At 48.2% G+C, this 18,154-nt stretch overlaps 2 protein-coding genes across 2 annotated transcripts in view; one reads left to right on the top strand and one right to left on the bottom strand.

Moving 5' to 3' along the window:
* Positions 1-18,154, bottom strand: part of LOC131413192 (polyadenylate-binding protein 4-like) — a 264,794-nt gene that overhangs the window by 95,244 nt on the left and 151,396 nt on the right. The gene's annotated exons all lie outside the window — the stretch shown is intronic.
* Positions 3,845-10,710, top strand: MYCL (MYCL proto-oncogene, bHLH transcription factor). Its single transcript, XM_058553778.1, has 3 exons — positions 3,845-4,055; positions 4,415-4,919; positions 7,897-10,710. Exons 1-3 carry the CDS (start codon positions 3,975-3,977, stop codon positions 8,493-8,495), a joined length of 1,185 nt encoding a protein of 394 aa, XP_058409761.1. The 5' UTR covers positions 3,845-3,974; the 3' UTR covers positions 8,496-10,710.

The following is an 18,154-nucleotide window of genomic DNA, read 5'->3' as shown; positions in this document are numbered from 1 at the left end:
CTAAAAGCTTCCAGAAAGAAAAACAGGTCACATAAAATGGTTTGTAGATCAAATGATATCAATCTTCTCAATAGCAACCCTGGTTGCTAAGAAACAGGAGAGCAATACCTTTAAATTTCTGAGGGAAAATTATTTCTCATCTAGTATTCTATACCCAGCTGAACTATCATCCAAAGGTGAGGGTATAATAAAGACAATTTCCGAAATGCAAGGTCTCAAAAATTTTACTTCCCAAGTACCCTTTCTCAGGCAGCTGCTGGAGGATGTGCTCCACCAATGTGAGGAAGTGAATCAAGAAAGAAGCAATTAGCTCCATAAAACAGGGAAGTCAACACAGGAGAGAAGTAAAGGGAAGTTCCAGGATGATGGTGAAGGGAAGTTGTAGACTGAAAATTATAAAGCAGGTCTAGAGATCAATACGTTCAAATTGAAAAAGAAAGACAAAGGGCTCCAAGAAGGGATGTTTCCAAGAAAAACTGAAACTGATAGATTGATTACCTGACATGTTTGACCATATGAAATGATCTTTGTAGCTCTGGTAAGAATGTATTGGGTTAAAGTCATAATACATACATAGAAATCTAAGCCAAAAGAAAAAAAATGAGATAATTTGACTCTGAAAAAATTGTACAAGAAAGGAAAGGTAGTCAGATTACTCCATAGTTATATAGTCAAAATACTATCAATATTGAATATTTATTTAAAAATTGAACTATAATTCTATTGGAAGAATAGGGAAGACCAACTAATGTGGGGGTGGGAAGGGAAATATAAGAGCTACATTTCTCCTTTTATTGTAGAATGTCAGAATTTAAAAATCAGGAAAAAATAGATTATATGGGTCAAAATATGGAAGTAAATATTAGAGACAAAAAATAGCTAAAAGAGTAGTTGCCTTTGGGGAGTGGGAATCAGGAGTGGTGAGGGCAGGGCAGAAGACTGCCTTTTTTTTGGTCATACAATTAGTTGATTTTATTGTGTGTGAGGAAGATCAGCCCTGAGCTAAAATCTGCCAATCCTCCTCTTTTTGCTGAGGAAGACTGGCCCTGGGCTAACATCCGTGCCCATCTTCCTCCACTTTATATGGGACGCCGCCACAGCATGGCTTGACGAGCAGTGCGTTGGTGCGCGCCTGGGTTCCAAACCGGCGAACCCCGGGCCACCACGGCAGAGTGCGCGCACTTAACCACTTGTGCCACCAGGCAGGCCCCCAATTAGTTGATTTTTAAAAACTGTGTACATGTATTATTTTGATTAAAAATATGTTTTAAGAGAAACAAAGGAAATAAGAAATTGCAGAAAAAGTGAATGTCCCTAGGGTAGCATCTGTTACCTTGGTAAATTCATCACCATCCTAGGTCCAGACATCATCTCAGAAATCAGAGCTGTTAGCCCTAAAAGCGGCAGCATCTCTATGGAACAGACACACATTAACCAGGCTCATGAGACTGATGTTTCAAATCAGACGCCAATTCATTAAATTATAAAGGGAAGCAGGGCTTTGAAGCAGACTGAATCTTCTTGTTGGCTGATGAGTGCATTCTCTCCCTGTGGGCAGATCTACATAGGGAACAGAGTGGTTTTCAGCGGGTTGCTTGGTGATCCAGAGCACAAGTGTGGGGGGCGAGGGGGTGAATTGGATGGTTTCAAAAAATGATGCCTCCATCTCCCTTGTAGCTGGACCAGCATCTTTGTCCTCAGACAGTGCTAGGATGCACACTCTGGTGATTGCCTTGACAACTCAACTGCATTAATACTTTATTCGGGTTATAGTCTAGACTGGGCCTGCCAGTTATTCTGTCTCCATCAGGTAGGTTGGCACATCTCCACTTTAAAGCATTAGAGGCTTGTGTCAAGCAACACATTTACAAAGCACCCATGATGTGTCATGTTAGGCTCTGTTCTAAGGGCTGGGGTTATAGCGGTCAACAAGACTGACATCTGTACCTTCCCTCATTAGGTTTACAGCTTGGTGAGGAAGATAGACATTAAACAAAGTGTGCAAAGTGAAGGAGCAGCCTCTCAGAAGACAACTTAATTTCCTCTATCCTAGTTCTTGAGGTGGGGTCACCACCTGGTTGCTCCCAGATATCACCTACTACAATGAACCATGGGGAGGGGATGTGGGGTAAGGGCTCTCCTCTAGATAAAGAAGATCCACTTTCCAAGCATAGATTCCCAGCCTCCCATGGATTCTATATCCCAAATCCTTCCAATAAAGTGATTTTCTGCTTGAATTTGATTTAGGGTTAGTCTCTGTCATTTGTAACCAAGAACACTGACTGGTACAGCAACCATCCCAGACATCTGTGGACCAGAGAACAGGTCACCAAAAGGCAGTTGCAACCTGAAACCTTTCTGATCTGTGCCTTCCATTCAGCACAAAGCAGGGCACACAGACTTTCTCAATAAAATCTGGTTGGCTGAGTCAGTAAGTTCACAAATATCTGCCAGAAGCTGTTCTACGTACTAAGGTTACAAAGTTAGTAAGAGCTAGTTGCTGCCCTCAGAGATGTCCCACACGCACCTTAGACCCAACATATCCAAAACTGAGGGTGTCATCTTCCCTGCCTTTTCTCCCAACCCAGGTATCAACTCACACCTTATGTCCTACTCTCCAAGGACACTGAACTGCTGGCACTTCTCTCCTCCCTCTGCTTGGGATGCCAACAGTAAGTATCTTCATGTTCTTAGACCACAGGGGTGAGAGAGAAAGAGACAGCAGGCAATCAGGCTGCTGATTGTAGACAGGGACCAGAACTTGAGTGCCAGATAGAGCATTCTAGATGTATTGGCTGCTATCCCAAGTTACTCTCCCTGGCCTAAATAGAATGACCGTATAGTTTAGCTTTTCCCCTTTCACCGAAGGTAGTCTGCATATGTCCCTTCATCTTGGCCAGAGATGCAGCTGCACTCAATATTCCCATTTTACAGATAAGCAAACAGAGGCCTTAAATGACCCGGCCCCACAGCTAGCAAGTAGCAAAGCAAGGGCTTGAACGAAGTTTCCAGACTCCAAATCCCCATTCTCTTTCCTCTACTGGTACAGCTCCTACAGAATGTCTTGTGTGTGGTGCCAGCGAGGCCAGCCCTAGCCTGGCCCTGGGGAAAGAAATTTCCCTCCTTACCACCCACACCAGAGGCTGTCTGTTCTGCTTGCCTCTCCTCCTGGCTTAGTCCCCTTCCCTAGACACACTATCTTCTTAACCCCTCACAACAATCCTGTGAGATATTACCATCCCTTAGTTTTATAGATGAAACTGAGGCTCAGAAAGGTTAAGTTTCATTCTCCAAAGTCCGGAATCTTCACCACCTCGCTTCGCTGCGGTTCAGGTTTGGAACACCGAGCTAAAGAAATGGGCCAACGAGCGATGAAGCGCATGCCGGGGACCAGCCCAGTTCAGGGCTGCGGGCCACCAGGTGGCGCGGTGGAGGCGCGTGTGCCCTCCACCTCACCCCCCGCAGGCCAGACGCACCTGAACTGAGCCGGGCGAGCCCGGCGAGGCGGGGAGTAGCCCTATTCCCCAGCTCAGAGTGGGCAAAGAGCGCGGTTTTAGTTCGGCCTGCTGGGGATGGCCCGGGACTCTCTAGAATCACGCCCCTACCAGGCGACCGCTGGGCTGCATCAGCTTGCCGCCTGCCCTGCGGTCCCCAGTGTTCAATTCATTTTGCGGCGCACAGGGAATAAAATAGAGCGGGAGACAGCAAGCCAGGAGGGGTGGTGCAGAGACCACCGCCCCCACCTGTCGGCTGCTGGGCGGGGGCGGGGGCGGGGCTTGTCCCATAGGGCCCGCCCCCGGTCCCAGAGCCCGGGGCGCGCGACGAGATATAAGGCAGTCGGGAAACAATGCGCCTGCATCTCGCGCTCCCGCGCCTATCCCGGGAACGTCTGGGCCGCCGTGCGCGAGCGAGGGAGGGAGCGCGCGTGCAGTGGGGCGCGCTCTTGCGTGCGGGCCGCGCGCTCGGTGGCGCGCATGTGCATGTTTGCGGGCTGCCGGGCTGCCCGGAGCCGGCGGGGAGCCGGTCCGCTCCAGGTGGTGGGCGGCCGGAGCGAGGTGAGGCTGTGGGCGGCCAGGGGACGGGCGCGGGTCCCGGGGGGCGGGCTGCAGGCTGCCTTCTGGGCCCAGCGCGCCCCCGCCCGGCCCGGCCGGGCCCTGGGAGCTGTGCTCCGGGCGGCGCTGGCAAAGTTTGCTTTGAAGTCGCTCCCCGCAGCCTAGTCCACGCGCTGTGAGCGGCTTCCCTGGGCACGCTGAGCCAGGGCCCGGCTTCCCGGGACGCGAGGGAAGGACGCAGGCTCCAAGCCGAGAGGTTAGGGAGGGACAAGAGCCTGGCAGCTGGCTGTGCTGGGGGACCCGGGGGCGCCCCCCTCCCTGGACTCGCACCCCAATCAGCACGTCCCCCTTCGCTCCCGCAGGGAGCGGACATGGACTTCGACTCGTACCAGCACTATTTCTACGACTATGACTGCGGGGAGGATTTCTACCGCTCCACGGCGCCCAGCGAGGACATCTGGAAGAAATTCGAGCTGGTGCCATCACCCCCCACATCGCCGCCCTGGGGCTTGGGTCCTGGCGCCGGGGACCTGGTCCCTGGAATTGGTTCCCCGGAGCTGTGGCCCGGAGGGGGCGCCGGAGACGAGGTAGAATCCCGGGGTCACTCGAAAGCTTGGGGCAGGAACTACGCTTCCATCATCCGCCGTGACTGCATGTGGAGCGGCTTCTCCGCCCGGGAACGGCTGGAGAGAGCGGTGAGCGACCGGCTCGCCGCTGGCGCGCCGCGGGGGAACCCGCCCAAGACGGCCGCCGCCCCGGACTGCGCTCCCAGCCTCGAAGCCGGGAACCCGGCGCCCGCTGCCCCCTGTCCGCTGGGCGAGCCCAAGACCCAGACCTGTTCGGGGTCCGAGAGCCCAAGTGACTCGGGTAAGGACCGCCCCGGGCCATCCAAGAGGGGGGCACGCCATGGGTGGCCAAAGCTCTGCCGCTGTCTGAGGTCAGGCACTGGGTCTCCGCAAGCCCTTTGCCACCTCCGCCTTTCTCTGGCTGAAGCTGCCGGTATAGCCCCCAGCGGTGTCTGTCTGGCACGTGGGTGTGTTAGTAAACAGTTTGAAGAAGTGGCGTGGGAGCCAGCGTCCGTTTGATGATGATTGGAGCCCCAGGGGACAAGGGAGACAGGGTGAGGCTTGGCGCTTAGGGAGGACAATACTGGGATTGGACTGTAGGGGATTTCTGTCCTCCGGAGGCTGGAAGAGGTCCCCAAAGGGTCACTGCAGGCTTTAAGTTTTTTGTTGCTGCCTTGTTCCCTGGGAAACTCACACTTCCCCAGGGAGAGAAGAAGCTGAGAAGCCTTTTGTGCAGCGCCAAAGCCTCCATCCTTTTAAAAACCTGGTCTCTTGACTGCTTTATTTTAAAATGCCAATAATGCTCTCCCCTTGCACCTCCCACACCTTACCATTTCTGCAGCCACACCATCCCCCATGAGACAGGCAGTGGAGGAATGAACGCTCCCTGTTAACAGATGGAAAAACTCCCCAGTAATAGATGGAAAAACTGAGGCTTAGTAATAGGAAATCACTAGAAGTGAACCCCAGCTTCCTATCATCTAGCCAACCTCTTTTGCCCAATCCGCCATCCCAACCAGGCACTTCTTCATTGATGTTTAGAGGGTCTTCATGGTAGCTTACCTGAGAAGGGCTACACCTTGCCCTGTTGCTTTGGCCTGAGGTGGAAAGGTGTCCTTCTAGCTCCCTCCCAATTCATCTGAGGGCTTCAGCTGCTTCCTCGTATTCAACAAATGTCCACTGGCCCCTACTTTGGGTCACGAATATGGAACTCCAGGCTCCCCTCCCGGATCCTTGAATGCAAGTGTAAACCTCACTGAGGGCAGACTTCAGCATCCTGTGCCACCAGACTACATTGTTCTTAGCCTAACCTCTTCTTAGACCTCCATATCCATGAGAAACACTGGAGAGGGTGCTTTTATAGGGTGCAGATTGAGGCTAGCGTCAGGTATATCACGACAGAGGAAACTCACTGTAGCTTTTAGGAATAACTTTTACATGACCATTTAGAGGGAATTGGGGAATGGGGTATGGAAGTTGTCATACACTTGAGGGGAAAAATAAAGATAACAAGAAAAATTAAAAGTCAAATTTTTTGGTCCACTGTGTTAAGGTCATTTTTTACCTGCTTACTTTCTACACCAAGAGCTTGTGTTTGTTTAATGGCTGGAACGGGAATTTTTGAGATCAAGAAACCAATAAAGATGTATCTTTACAAAGGCCGATGGAGTGGTAGAGTGGAAAGAGCATTTTTTGGGGAGTCTGGAGCCCTTAGTTTGAGATCCAGAACGTTACAAAGGTGATGTGTGGACTTGGCTGAACCGGGTCTCAGTTTCTCACTTAGCACATGAGGGGGCTGGACTTGATTGTCCAGCTGAGGACATTTCCTTGTCTGGGTAGAGTTAGACACTACTCTCTGAAAAGGAGAATGGTGTCTTACCTTATTTCTTCCTTAGGCAGAGCCATCCCCAGTCATGAGGTTTAACTGAAATATTAAAGGTTTGGGATGTAGGGAAGCCTCCTGAATCATTTTCTGACCTGCCCTTTAACCTGACCCTGTTTGCAAGCTCCTGGTTCACTCACAGGCCACATGGCCCAGAACAAAATGCAACAGATTGCAAACAATAAGGGGGGTTGGGGAGAGTGACTGATGGCAAAGCTCAGCCAATAGGGGCTAGGGGCTGGGTAAAACAGCCTTCCAAACAAAGCTTAGCCAGCCAATCACAGGCCTTGGGGCCAGGAGGACTGAATGGTCAGGTTTTATTAATGGAGAAATAATGCGATTGTCCACACAATGGAAGCCTTCCTGACAAAGGGGCTCAAGCTTCCTGATATGCAAAAGAGGCCGAGAACTGAGCTCTTCTGTTGTCAGGCTGAAAAGCATTAAGGTGCCCTTCTGTGTGGGGGCTGCAAAATGTGTGGCGCGGGAAGATTTCCCCCTAATTGCTCCTCTCCTGGTTGGGGTAACCTAAGAGACCTTGGAGCCAGCTAATGATGGGGGCATGTCCAAGTGTTTTCAGGTCCCTGGTGTTTCGGCCCTTGTATCGGGACGTTTTCCTGCTCAATTCCTGCCCCTGTATAGGTAGCTTGGAAAGGGTCGCTTGTACCTTTGCGAAGTTCTGCAGCTTTTGCCAACCTGCGATTACAAATCCAACCCTTTTCTGGTCCAGCGAAGGGGGTGGGACAGGCGACCTATAAATGATGGATGACTTGAGAAACCCATTGAACCCAGGAGCAAAATGCTCCTAAGGGAAACCTTTTCCCTCTCTGTGAGTGAGGAGGGATGGGTTGTAGCCCTCCCTTCCCTGAATCTTCAGCTGAAAGGGATTGCAGAATAGAGAGGTGGGGGAATAATAGGATTTATAACTTGTGAAAAGTAACAATTCCCCAAGTGCAGGCTGTGCTGGGCAGGAACAAAGGGCAGCTCTGCCCACAGACCTCTCATTTACAATTCTGATGGGGCATGAAAGAGCCCGACTGGGGAAGATCTTTATAGCTAAACTTTCTCCCAAGCCCGTAGCTCTTTCTCTCCATCCACTCTGTGGGGGAGGGGAGAGTCTGTGCAGACTGGGGGCTGTTGGCTTGGGTCTGCCTTTTGTCGTTATCTAAGCCTTGCTGTGCAAAAGGAAATTGGAGAATATTTTCCTTCTTGCTTATTTCCCCTCCTTTCCTTCACACTGCCCTTACCCCATTACAAATGAATCAGCTGTCTTTCTCCTCATGTCAATTTGTTTATATCTGAATTGGGAAAATGTCACCTCCTTTCCCAAGACCCAGCATAGGGTCTGTGTATATGTTTCTCACGGAGTGTGTTTCTTCTCTTCATCTCTCTTGGACAGAGGGTGAAGAAATTGATGTTGTGACAGTGGAGAAGAGACAGTCCCTGGGTGTACGGAAGCCGGTCACCATCACAGTGCGAGCAGACCCTTTGGACCCCTGCATGAAACACTTCCACATCTCCATCCACCAGCAACAGCACAACTATGCTGCCCGTTTTCCTCCAGAAAGCTGCTCCCAAGGAGGGGCTTCAGAGAGCAGTCCCCAAGAAGAGGCTCTGGAGAGAGACACTCCGGAGGAAAAGGAAGATGAGGCAGACGAAGAGATTGTGAGCCCCCCACCTGTAGAAAGTGAGGCTCCCCAGTCCGGCCACCCCAAACCTGTCAGTTCTGACGCTGAGGATGTGACCAAGAGGAAGAACCACAACTTCCTGGAGCGGAAAAGGCGGAATGACCTCCGTTCGAGGTTCTTGGCCCTGAGGGACCAGGTACCCACTCTGGCCAGCTGCTCCAAGGCCCCCAAAGTGGTGATCTTGAGTAAGGCCTTGGAATACTTGCAAGCTCTGGTGGGGGCCGAGAAGAGGATGGCTACAGAGAAAAGGCAGCTCCGATGCCGGCAGCAGCAACTGCAGAAAAGAATTGCATACCTCAGTGGCTACTAACTGACCAAAAAGCCTGACTGCTCTCTGTCTTATAAAGACTTGAGTTTATTTTTTAATCTTCCCTCTCCCCTTTAGTAATTTGCACATTTTGGTTATGGTGGGACAGTCTGGACAGCAGATTCCAGGACGCATTACAGCCGGTGCACACACAATAAGGGCTTGCATTCTTGGAAACCTTGAAACCCAGCTCTCCCTCTTCCCTGACTCATGGGAGCACTGTGTCTTCTCTGGCGCCTCTGGCTTCTCAGGCAGTCAGCTGACTGAGGAGCCTTGGGGTCTGCGTAGCTCACTAGCTCCGAAGAAAAGCCTGACAGATGCTATGCAACAGGTGGTGGACGTTGTCGGGGGGCTCCAGCCTGCATGAAATCTCACACTCCGGATGAGCTTTAGGCTGGGAAAGGATGCTCCCACTGGTGTCTCTGGGGTGATGCTAGGACAGCTGGACCTGGATGCTCTCCCTGAGGCTCCTTTTTCCAGGAGACACACGAGCTGTCTTGGGTGAAGACAAGCTCACAGATTTGATCAACATGGACCATTACCTCACTGTCAGACACTTTACAGTAGGTGAGAAGTTGGAAATCTTTAATATATATCTTACGATGTTAGATGACACCCCCTCCTCCCACTCTCAATGCTGCGACCTTGAGAACATTTAAAGAGCTTGGGCTCTAGATTTTGTCTCAAAGCCCTCTGGGCCCTTTCCTCTAAGGGAGAGACCATTCTGTCCTCCTAAGGGACTTTTTTGTTTCTTTCTGCCTTTGTTATGCAATGGGCCCTACAGCACCTCTTTCCCACAGGTCAGAAATATTTCCCCAAGACACAGGGAAATGGGTCCTAGCCTGCGGCCTGAGGAAGCCTTGGAGTCCTGGCCGTGAACCATTCCCTGCCCAGGTGTTTTCCATCCTGGAATCTTTTCTCAAGGCAGATGTCAGGCACCTCAGGAGGGAGAACTGTACCACTTCCTCTTTCCCACCTCCTCATCTCAATCCCTGACTGATAAGTTTGAAGTTCTACTAGAACCATGCAAATCTGTCCTCATGCAACTCCAAGGAACTTGCTGGCTCAGCAGCCACCTTTGGGCCCCCTGCCAGCCTAACATGAGTCAGATCCCTTTCTCAGAATCTGGGCCTCACTGAAGTTCTTACTGGGAGAGCTGCCGGGACTCATCCATCCAGTGTTCCAGAAGGTGGACTAGCTTCCGGGTGGGTTTGTTGTTGTTTTTTTTTTTTTTTTGGTGAGGAGATCAGCCCTGTGCTAACATCTGCCAACCCTCCTCTTTTTTTGCTGAGGAAGACTGGCCCTGGGCTAACATCCATGCCCATCTTCCTCCACTTTATATGGGACGCCACCACAGCATGGCTTGCCAAGCAGTGCGTCGGTGGGCGCCGGGGATCTGAACTGGCGAACCCTGGGCTGCCGCAGCGGAGCGCGCGCTCTTAACCGCTTGCGCCACTGGGCCGGCCCCCCCGGGTGAGTTTTAAAGGAGGTTCCAGTAGTTCTGCTTAGTGGCCTGTGATGGATTTTGACCCAGCTAGACTCGGCACCTCCAAGTGGATTCCAGGTGCAGCCTCCAGTCTTAGAGAGGCACCCAACCCGACAGGTGTCATGTGCGCAACCTCAGGGCAACCTAAGCCTGGCCTGGAAGAAGGACCAACCCCTCCAGAACTCTGCCCAAGGCAGCAGGTGCCTGCTGGCTGTGAGTTTGAAAGTTGGGGTTGGGGGGGATGGTAGAGTACTGTATGTGGCTCTGGAAAGCCAGCTGCTACTTCCAAACCTATTATGCACGATGGTCTGTTCTGAGGTTGCTTCCTGGCCTCAGAGAACCCCAGTGGAAGTTTGGAAAAAGCCCCTCTACCTTCTGGAGCATGGTTTTCAGGAGCCAACTGACTTCTGGAACTGTCTTTGGAAAACAGGTGGGATGTAGGTTACTGATGTCTCACCTGAAGAGCTTGTGTTTTATAAGCTGCTGTTGGGTATTATGCTGAGAGCGGTCTTTTTTTTTTTTTTCTTTTTTATACTGTATTTTTGTATGCCTTTTGCAAAGTGGCGTTGTTTTTGTACAAGAAAAAACTCTTGGGCAATTCTCCTGTTGCAAGAGTCTGATTTATTTTGAAAGGCAAGTTTACCTGAAATTTTGTATTTCCTTGTGATTATTGATTGCCTGATTTTAAAATGTTGCCTTCTGGGACATCTAATAAAAGATTTCTCAAATATGTCAGAGTGGGGCAGCTTGTGCCAACTGAGCCCCCTTGAACCAAGGAAAACTATTTCAGAGTAGCCACAAGTGATCCAGAGGGTTGCATTTCTCTAACCATGTTGCTAACCTGGTCGTTCCACTTTGGGTTCCTGAAATGCCATTTCAGACATGTCTAAACAATGCAGGCTCAGTACTTGGTGAACGAAAGTCTCTTGTGAATTGCAAAGAGTGCTGAATTTGTACTTTAGAAGGCTGGAAATCCCGGTTCCACCATTACTTGTTCTGTGCCTTTTAGATTTACGTTTCTGAGCCCTAGTTTCCTTATCTCTAAAATGGGGATAAATGCTACTTCCCAGGGGTTTGGCAGGTATTAAATGAAGTAGTAGACTTTAAACTGCTTTCTCAACTATAAAGCCGTATATTCTTGATCTTTTTTTTTTTTTTTGCCCCAAAGCCCCAGTAGATAGTTGTATGTCATAGCTGCACATCCTTCTAGTTGCTGTATGTGGGACGCGGCCTCAGCATGGCCGGAGAAGCAGTGCGTTGGTGCGCGCCTGGGATCCGAACCCCGGCCGCCAGTAGCAGAGCATGCGCACTTAACCGCTAAGCCAAGGGGCCAGCCCCAAAGCCATATATTCTTTAGGGTGGTACTGTTCTTACCTTACAGGTACGATGACTCTTTCAGGATGTCTTTAAAAATTCTCAGAGAATTTGTGAAGTAATGTGATTTTTTTCCTTCTCCCTCAATTAATGGAAGAAAATGAAGGCTATCCTTCCCTCCCATAGTTCTCATAAACTTGCCATAAATGCAAAAGGGGAGAATTTAATCATAGCTGTTCCTGATAGAGCACTGCCTATGTCTAAGCACTCTGCTCGATGCTACATATTATGCCATACCAATCCCGTGCTGGGGCTACAGAAGAGGAAACTGAGGTTCTAAGAGTGAAACAAAACTGCCCAGTCACACAGCTAGTAAGTTCCGGAGTTGGGATTTGAAACCAGCTCTGCCTATCTCCAGAGCCAGAGGTCTTAACCACTGCATAACAATGATCAGCTTGTTTTGTTAGCATGGGGTATGTAAAGGAGGTAAACATGGAATTCCATCACTTAACTGCCTGCTGGAACCGTCTCTCTTTGGAGCCACTGTGCCTACTACTTACTGCGATGAAGAGGAGCAAATGTTCCATGACCAGCCACTCTGCCGCATTTGTGGGCTGGGTGGGTTAGTCTTGCCCCAAAGAGGCCCCTTCTGGGACTGTGAAAGGAAAACAGTTGCTGTTCAGAAAGGCCAGGAGCATCATGGTGGGAGAAGGGCACTTTGCCTCAGGTAATCCTGCGTTACAGCTGAGACCTGGGTCAGTATTGCATGCCTGCACTCCTGTGGAGCTTGAGTTGAGTCCAAAAGCTACTATAAATTCCTCATATTTACAAAGTGACCCTCATCACAACCTGGTAAGTAAGCAAAATCTGCCACATGCGGGGCCAGCCTGGTGGTGCGAGTGGTTAAGTGCCGGCGGCCCCGGGGTTCGTAGGTTCGCATCCCGGGCGCGCACCGACGCACCGCTTGTTAACCCGTGCCGTGGCAGGTCCCATATAGAGTAGAGGAAGCTGGGCACGGATGTTAGCCCAGGGCCAGTCTTCCTCAGCAAAAAAAAAGAGGAGGATTGGCATCGGATGTTAGCTCAGGGCTGGTCTTCCTCACAAAAAAAAAAAAAAATGAGGAAAAAAAAAAATCTGCCACATGGTCCTGGAGCCCAGAGAAGTTTCTTGCTCAAGGTCACATAACAAAATCAGAACCCAAACCCAGTCTCCTGTCAGGTAAACTTTCCACTCGACGCCCACTGCCCCTAGGTCACCAAACCTAAGTACCTGTTTGATAAAACAGACTTGGATTACTGAGATTCTTAAAACTCCATTTCCATCTTTTAGTTACAGTCACTCTGTTCCCGGTATATAGTATTCATCTTTTTTGAGGCCATTTGTCAAGAGACTAATTTGTAGGACTTCTCTTCCTTTACTAGACCTTGAAAGAATTCACAGGCCCTCAATAAAATAGTAGGGACTCCTAGGTACAGGCACTCACGCTAGTTGTGTTACATATCTTAATTCTCACAATAACCTGGAGAAGAGGGTAATGTCAGCCCCATTCCACAGATGAGCAAACTGACCCTCACAGACATTTCAGTCATTTGTCTAAACCCACACAGCTAGTGCCAGCTGCTTGACTACAAGCTTCAGCTCCTTTGAGTCTGACACTGCTCTGAGAAAGTGGGAAAAAAGCCATCTCCTGGGGGGAAGGGAGGGTGTTTCTGGAATGTGAAGTATTTTAAGCTCCTTCCTAGCTCATTTCTACCGACTCCTACCTCTATCTTTATCTGAAAATAGCCAAGAGTTTATTCCTGGATTTCGGAGAACCATTTCTACAAATTAGGTTTGCTCTGAATAGTACACCTAAGGGACTATGCACACAACTCGGGGACAGGGTTGTAGACAATAAGGGGCAGCTGAGAAGCCACATTTGGTGTAGAAAAGAAAGGTCATCTTCTCTGTTAGACAATAAATGACTAAAGCATGTGCTTAACTCCTGCCCCTGCTGGCACCTATTTTGGGGGACCGAGAGACAGGTTGAACTATTTTAGATGTGCTGAATTTGTCTTAAGTGCCCCCGGGGTCAGGATATTCCAGAATATTCACTTTAGAAGGAGAAGGAGGGGATGGGGATGCCTTTGTTGATCTGGAAGGTGATAGGAGGGAATGAGGGAGAGGTTCCTTTCTAAAGATAAGATAGCCAGTTGGGAGATGATTGATGACTGGGTGTCTGGAGAGGAGTAAAGGGGAGGTGTCGAAATGTGTCAGCTAAAGTTCCGTTGGGGTGTGGGCGTTTCTACTTTAAGCCTAGTGGGCAGCTCTTGTTAATGTCTTTATTTAGAACTGCTGCCAAAGGGATCAACTGTTTTAACGTTACTATTCCTTTGCAAGGAAATGTAAATATGTTCTTAAAGTCTCTAATCAGGTGAGTAATTAAACAGTTAGACTCGGCGCCAGGGGTCCAGTAGGAACCCAAGAAGTGTTGGATCACCTTTAAACTTGAGAGAAGCAGTATGGTTAAACAGATAAACAGATAAACAGATCTCAGTTTCAAATCTGGCTTTGCTTTTTCCAGCTGCGTGACCTTGGGCAAATTATTAACCTCTCCCAGCCCCAGTTTCCTCATCTGAAAAACAGGTATAAATAATAAGAACCTGCTTCATTGGGTTGTTGTGAGCAATAGTAGGTGCTCAGTAAATGATCAGTGTTATTGAAACCATTTAACAAGCCACACCTAGAATACAGATTAGTCATATTAGAAAGGCGATAGAAGGGATTGGTAAAAATAGACATCTTCCCGGACAGAATGCTTAAAGTAATCCGGAGTGCACAAATTAATGCCTCAAGAGGCAGTCAATCATCAGGCAAGGAGTAGCCAGGGTTTTGGAAGATCGAGATAGGCAGAGGAGGAAAGGAGGGCAAAGACGTGAGCCTCCGACTGGTCCACAGCATCCCATGACCCATGGCAGGCAGGAGTCTGTGACGCTGTTGCACATATGGGCCCTCCATTTGTCCTCACTGGGCACTGCAGTGTCTTCAAACAGCTGGAGTCAACTGACTCCATTCAGTCATTAAACCCTCTAATGCCTGTTTTGTTCAGGCAGTGATTCTCAAACCTGAGTATGTCTTCAAATCTACCCACCCCAAAGCCCCTGATGCAGTAGGTCAGGGCCAGGAACCTACACTGCTGACAAGCAAGCAGGGAGGTGAATCTTGAGGTCACACTAGAAAAACATTAGAATAAAGGGTTGGAGCCAGGTCCTGCAGAGATACAAAAATATTCACAGAAGGTGGTATAGATGGCATAGTGTAGTGGTTAAGAACAGGGACTTGGGATTATTCTCTGTGTGATGTTGGGCAAATCACTCAACCTCCCTCAGTCTAGAAGTTTCCTTCTTGAAAATGGATATAATATTAATACCTACCTCATAGGGCTGTTGTGGAGATTAAATAAGTTATTATATGTAAACTGCTTAGATAGTAATGAAATGAAGTACCTGCCACATAGTAAGAACAATGATATATGAAGCTATGGTTCCATAGCATGCAAACAGGATTACAGAATAAGGAGATATGTTTGTAGCCTTGTCTCAGACAAGGGCTACAAACCTCAGAAGGGGAAGAGAACACTTTGGAGTCATCAAGAAAGTTCTTTTTGGAGATATTGTGACTTTAACTGGAACTGGAAATACCAGTAGTATTTGGCTAAGTGAAGAGGAGGAAGGTGTTCTAGGCTAAGGGAATAGCTTTGGGGAGGTGGGGATTGGGATGGTTGTGTGGAATCTGGGGAAGGGGGAGGAATCTGGTCTGATTTGCTGGCTGGGTGGTCTCATTTTTACAAAACAAGAGGAGTTGCACAAGATTTCTAAGAGGATCCTTTCAATAGCAAACATCCTCTGTGATTCTTTGAAATAGGGAAGTCAGGGTTCGAAACTGATTGTGGTTTGGGACACAATGAGACTGAGGTGATGGGGTCATCTAAAATAGAGCACCCAACAGGAAGTTGGAAATGTGACACTGAAGCTTTAGAAAGGAGTTTGAAATGAAAATACAGGTTTGAGACTCATCAGGATATAAAGATGATGAAGGCCCCCAATGCCATGAGAAAGAGAAGGCACAAGGGAAGTAGAGGAGAGGGCTTGAAAGAGCCATGAGATTAGAACTGGAAAGGACCCGTGATGGCTCTGCATCTTTTCCCCTTTTGCACCTCCCCCGCTTTGATTTTGCAGCCTTCAAGAATCCCCTATGGTCGTGCAGGCTCTCTTAGAAGGCTGAGAAGGATGGAAGTGAGCTCCCTTGAGAATGTTCTGGTGTACTCTGGAGCAAACCCTACAATTCAACTCTAAGTGTACATAAACCCTATGACATGGTGAGTTCTACTTTCTTCTTCCCCTCACTTGTTTTGAGCAATTCTGATGCTCCCAAATTTGAATTGGCCAATCACCAATAGAAACAGTAATGGAAACAACAGTTCACCAAACCAACATGGAAGGTATTGTGATTACTCACAGGTACTGGGTTGTATATTGTCCCTCATCAAGTTCATGTCCATCCAGAATCGAATGTGACCTTATTTGGAAATACGGTCTTTGCAGATGTAATCAAATCAAGATGAGGTTATACTGGATTGGGGTGGGCCCTAATCCAATGACTAGTGTCCTAAGGAGAGTGAAATTTGGACAGAGACACACACACACAGAAGATGGCCATGTGAAGACAGAGACAGGATTGGAATTATGCTGCCACAAACCAAGGAATGCCAAGGATTGCCAGCAACCACCAGAAGCCAGAAGAGGCGAGGAAGAATTCTTCTCTAGAAGGAAATGTGGGAGCATGGCCTTGCCAACACCTTGATTTGGAGCTTCTACCCTCCAGAATTGTGAGAGAATAAATTTCTGTTGTTTTAAGCCATCCAGTTTGTGGTAATTTGTTATGGCAGCCCTAGGAAGCTAATATAGGAACCAAGTTCATCATGAAATACTCCCGCAGGAAATATTTTTTATTTGGGTACCTAATTAGGATGAGGGTCAGGCTGCAAAGGTGCCTTGGGTTGTACCAAAAAGCTAGTGTTTGTCTTCGACTCAACTTTCTTCTCTTACCTAGGAAACATGCTTCAGGTCTCCCATGGCATGTTCTCGTTCTGTCCTGAATGTCACAGCATCCTCTAGAATTCCATCTTGAACATTCAAACTTTCTGGATGCTCCACTTTGAATGACCCTTCCACTCGAATGGCTTCACCTGTAGCCTTCTTCCTACGTTTCTTTTTCTAAAAAAAAATTTTATAAATTATTTAAAGTATACAAATGACAGGAAATAATATAATAAACACTAATGGGTCATCACCCAGATTTCCCCTCTACCTTTCTGTGCTTCTCCCTTTCTCCTTTTCTGCCATGTTCCCATGCCCAACCCACCTCAGGTACTCCTCTCAATTTCCTAAAGAAGGTGAGGTAGGTGCAGAGGTTGGCCAGCCTGACTATACATCTGCCCCTAGGGTACAACACACACACACTGGGGGTAACAATTAGGTGGCTGACTGTGGACTTTCAGAAGGGCAGGCAAGAGTTATTACCCTATAAGTAATTTGGGTATCCCTAGTACCTCTTTCCTACATTTTAGGTATGCTCTTCCAGACTGAACGTATCCTGGCATCTTTGCCTTTTAAACTAGAATTTTCTTTACCCAAAATAATCTGTAAGCAGTAGAGTAGGTTGGAGATAGGATTCTGTATCCTTCACCTTAAGACATACACATACACTTTAAGTGAGATGCTCCCTTTCCTCCTGAGCTATCTTTCAGAATAGATGGAACTACTTCCTATCTGTCCTCACAGACGGGGGCATGGGGGTCAGGGCTAATACCTGGGCATGACTACAAACAGCTTTCCTGACTCCCTTTTGCGCCCTTTGTCTCCTTATTACCCAGCAAAGCTTCCCATTAGAGGGCTTTATGTTGTTTTTTAGAAATACTTATTAACTCTTGATCATAGACTTCAGTTCCCCAATTTTCCCTTGAACTTAATCTCTCCAATTAGGATTTCAAGTTACAGATTATCTTTCAGGAACTATTCTTAGTATGATTTAGAGTTCAGAAGATCCTTAAGGAGAGAAACAGAGGTACAAATAAAATAGCCTGAAGGTATTTAAAAAATATATATGTTCCCATTCTCTTTTGGAGGGACTGGTAGAATTACAATGAATGGGAATGGTACCATGTTTTTCTCACTTCTCATTTGTTTTGGACCATGGGCTCCATTCTGATTTAGGAGTCTTTCTTGCTCAGCATTTCAGTGATAATTCTCCCCATGGTCTACAGGATCCCTGTTCTCTTTGTTTCTATAGCAACAGACCTGTGTTGCTTGGCTAGAAGCAATTTTCTGCTGCTGTGGTGAAGTCCCAGTTTTTCATTCCTTTCTCCCCAGTTGCCTTGGTAACCAACCTCTTCCTCTTCTGGTCTCTCAGTGGTAAATTCCACCCCCCTCTTTTTTTCTCTCTCTAGTAACAGTCACCTGGTCATGACTTGGACAGTGCTTTCCCATCTGCGAGTGAGCATACTCTGTCATGGTCAAATTGTCATCATGAAATTAGCCTTCCTTTTGCTTTATTTGCATCATTTCTCTGGCCTGCCATCTTTCTGGTGGTTGTCATGGTAACCGTACCCTCTGAAATTCTCCAGGCAAAGGCTCTACAGTTAACAACCATCATGTGAGAGTGTCTGCCAATATGTGGCCACACATCTCGATTTTAAAACCAGCCCCAGGCGGGTACCACAAATGGGAGAGAACAAGGCTTTTGATCAAAGCAGGCTGGATTGAGAAAAGGAGGTAAAGGGGACCCTGGGATCTGGTATTCTCCAAACAATACATATGGCTAC

This window comes from Diceros bicornis, chromosome 13, assembly GCF_020826845.1.
Source record: "Diceros bicornis minor isolate mBicDic1 chromosome 13, mDicBic1.mat.cur, whole genome shotgun sequence".
In the NCBI taxonomy this organism is placed as follows: domain Eukaryota; kingdom Metazoa; phylum Chordata; class Mammalia; order Perissodactyla; family Rhinocerotidae; genus Diceros; species Diceros bicornis.
This window is presented reverse-complemented; position numbering and strand designations above follow the sequence as displayed.

Excerpts from the sequence above, each read along its gene's own strand:
- MYCL (XM_058553778.1), top strand. The coding sequence starts at position 3,975 with ATGTGCATGTTTGCGGGCTGCCGGGCTGCCCGGAGCCGGCGGGGAGCC. Across the intron at positions 4,056-4,414 it reads TGGTGGGCGGCCGGAGCGAG|GGAGCGGACATGGACTTCGA; the intron begins GTGAGGCTGTGG and ends TCGCTCCCGCAG. Across the intron at positions 4,920-7,896 it reads CGAGAGCCCAAGTGACTCGG|AGGGTGAAGAAATTGATGTT; the intron begins GTAAGGACCGCC and ends TCTCTTGGACAG.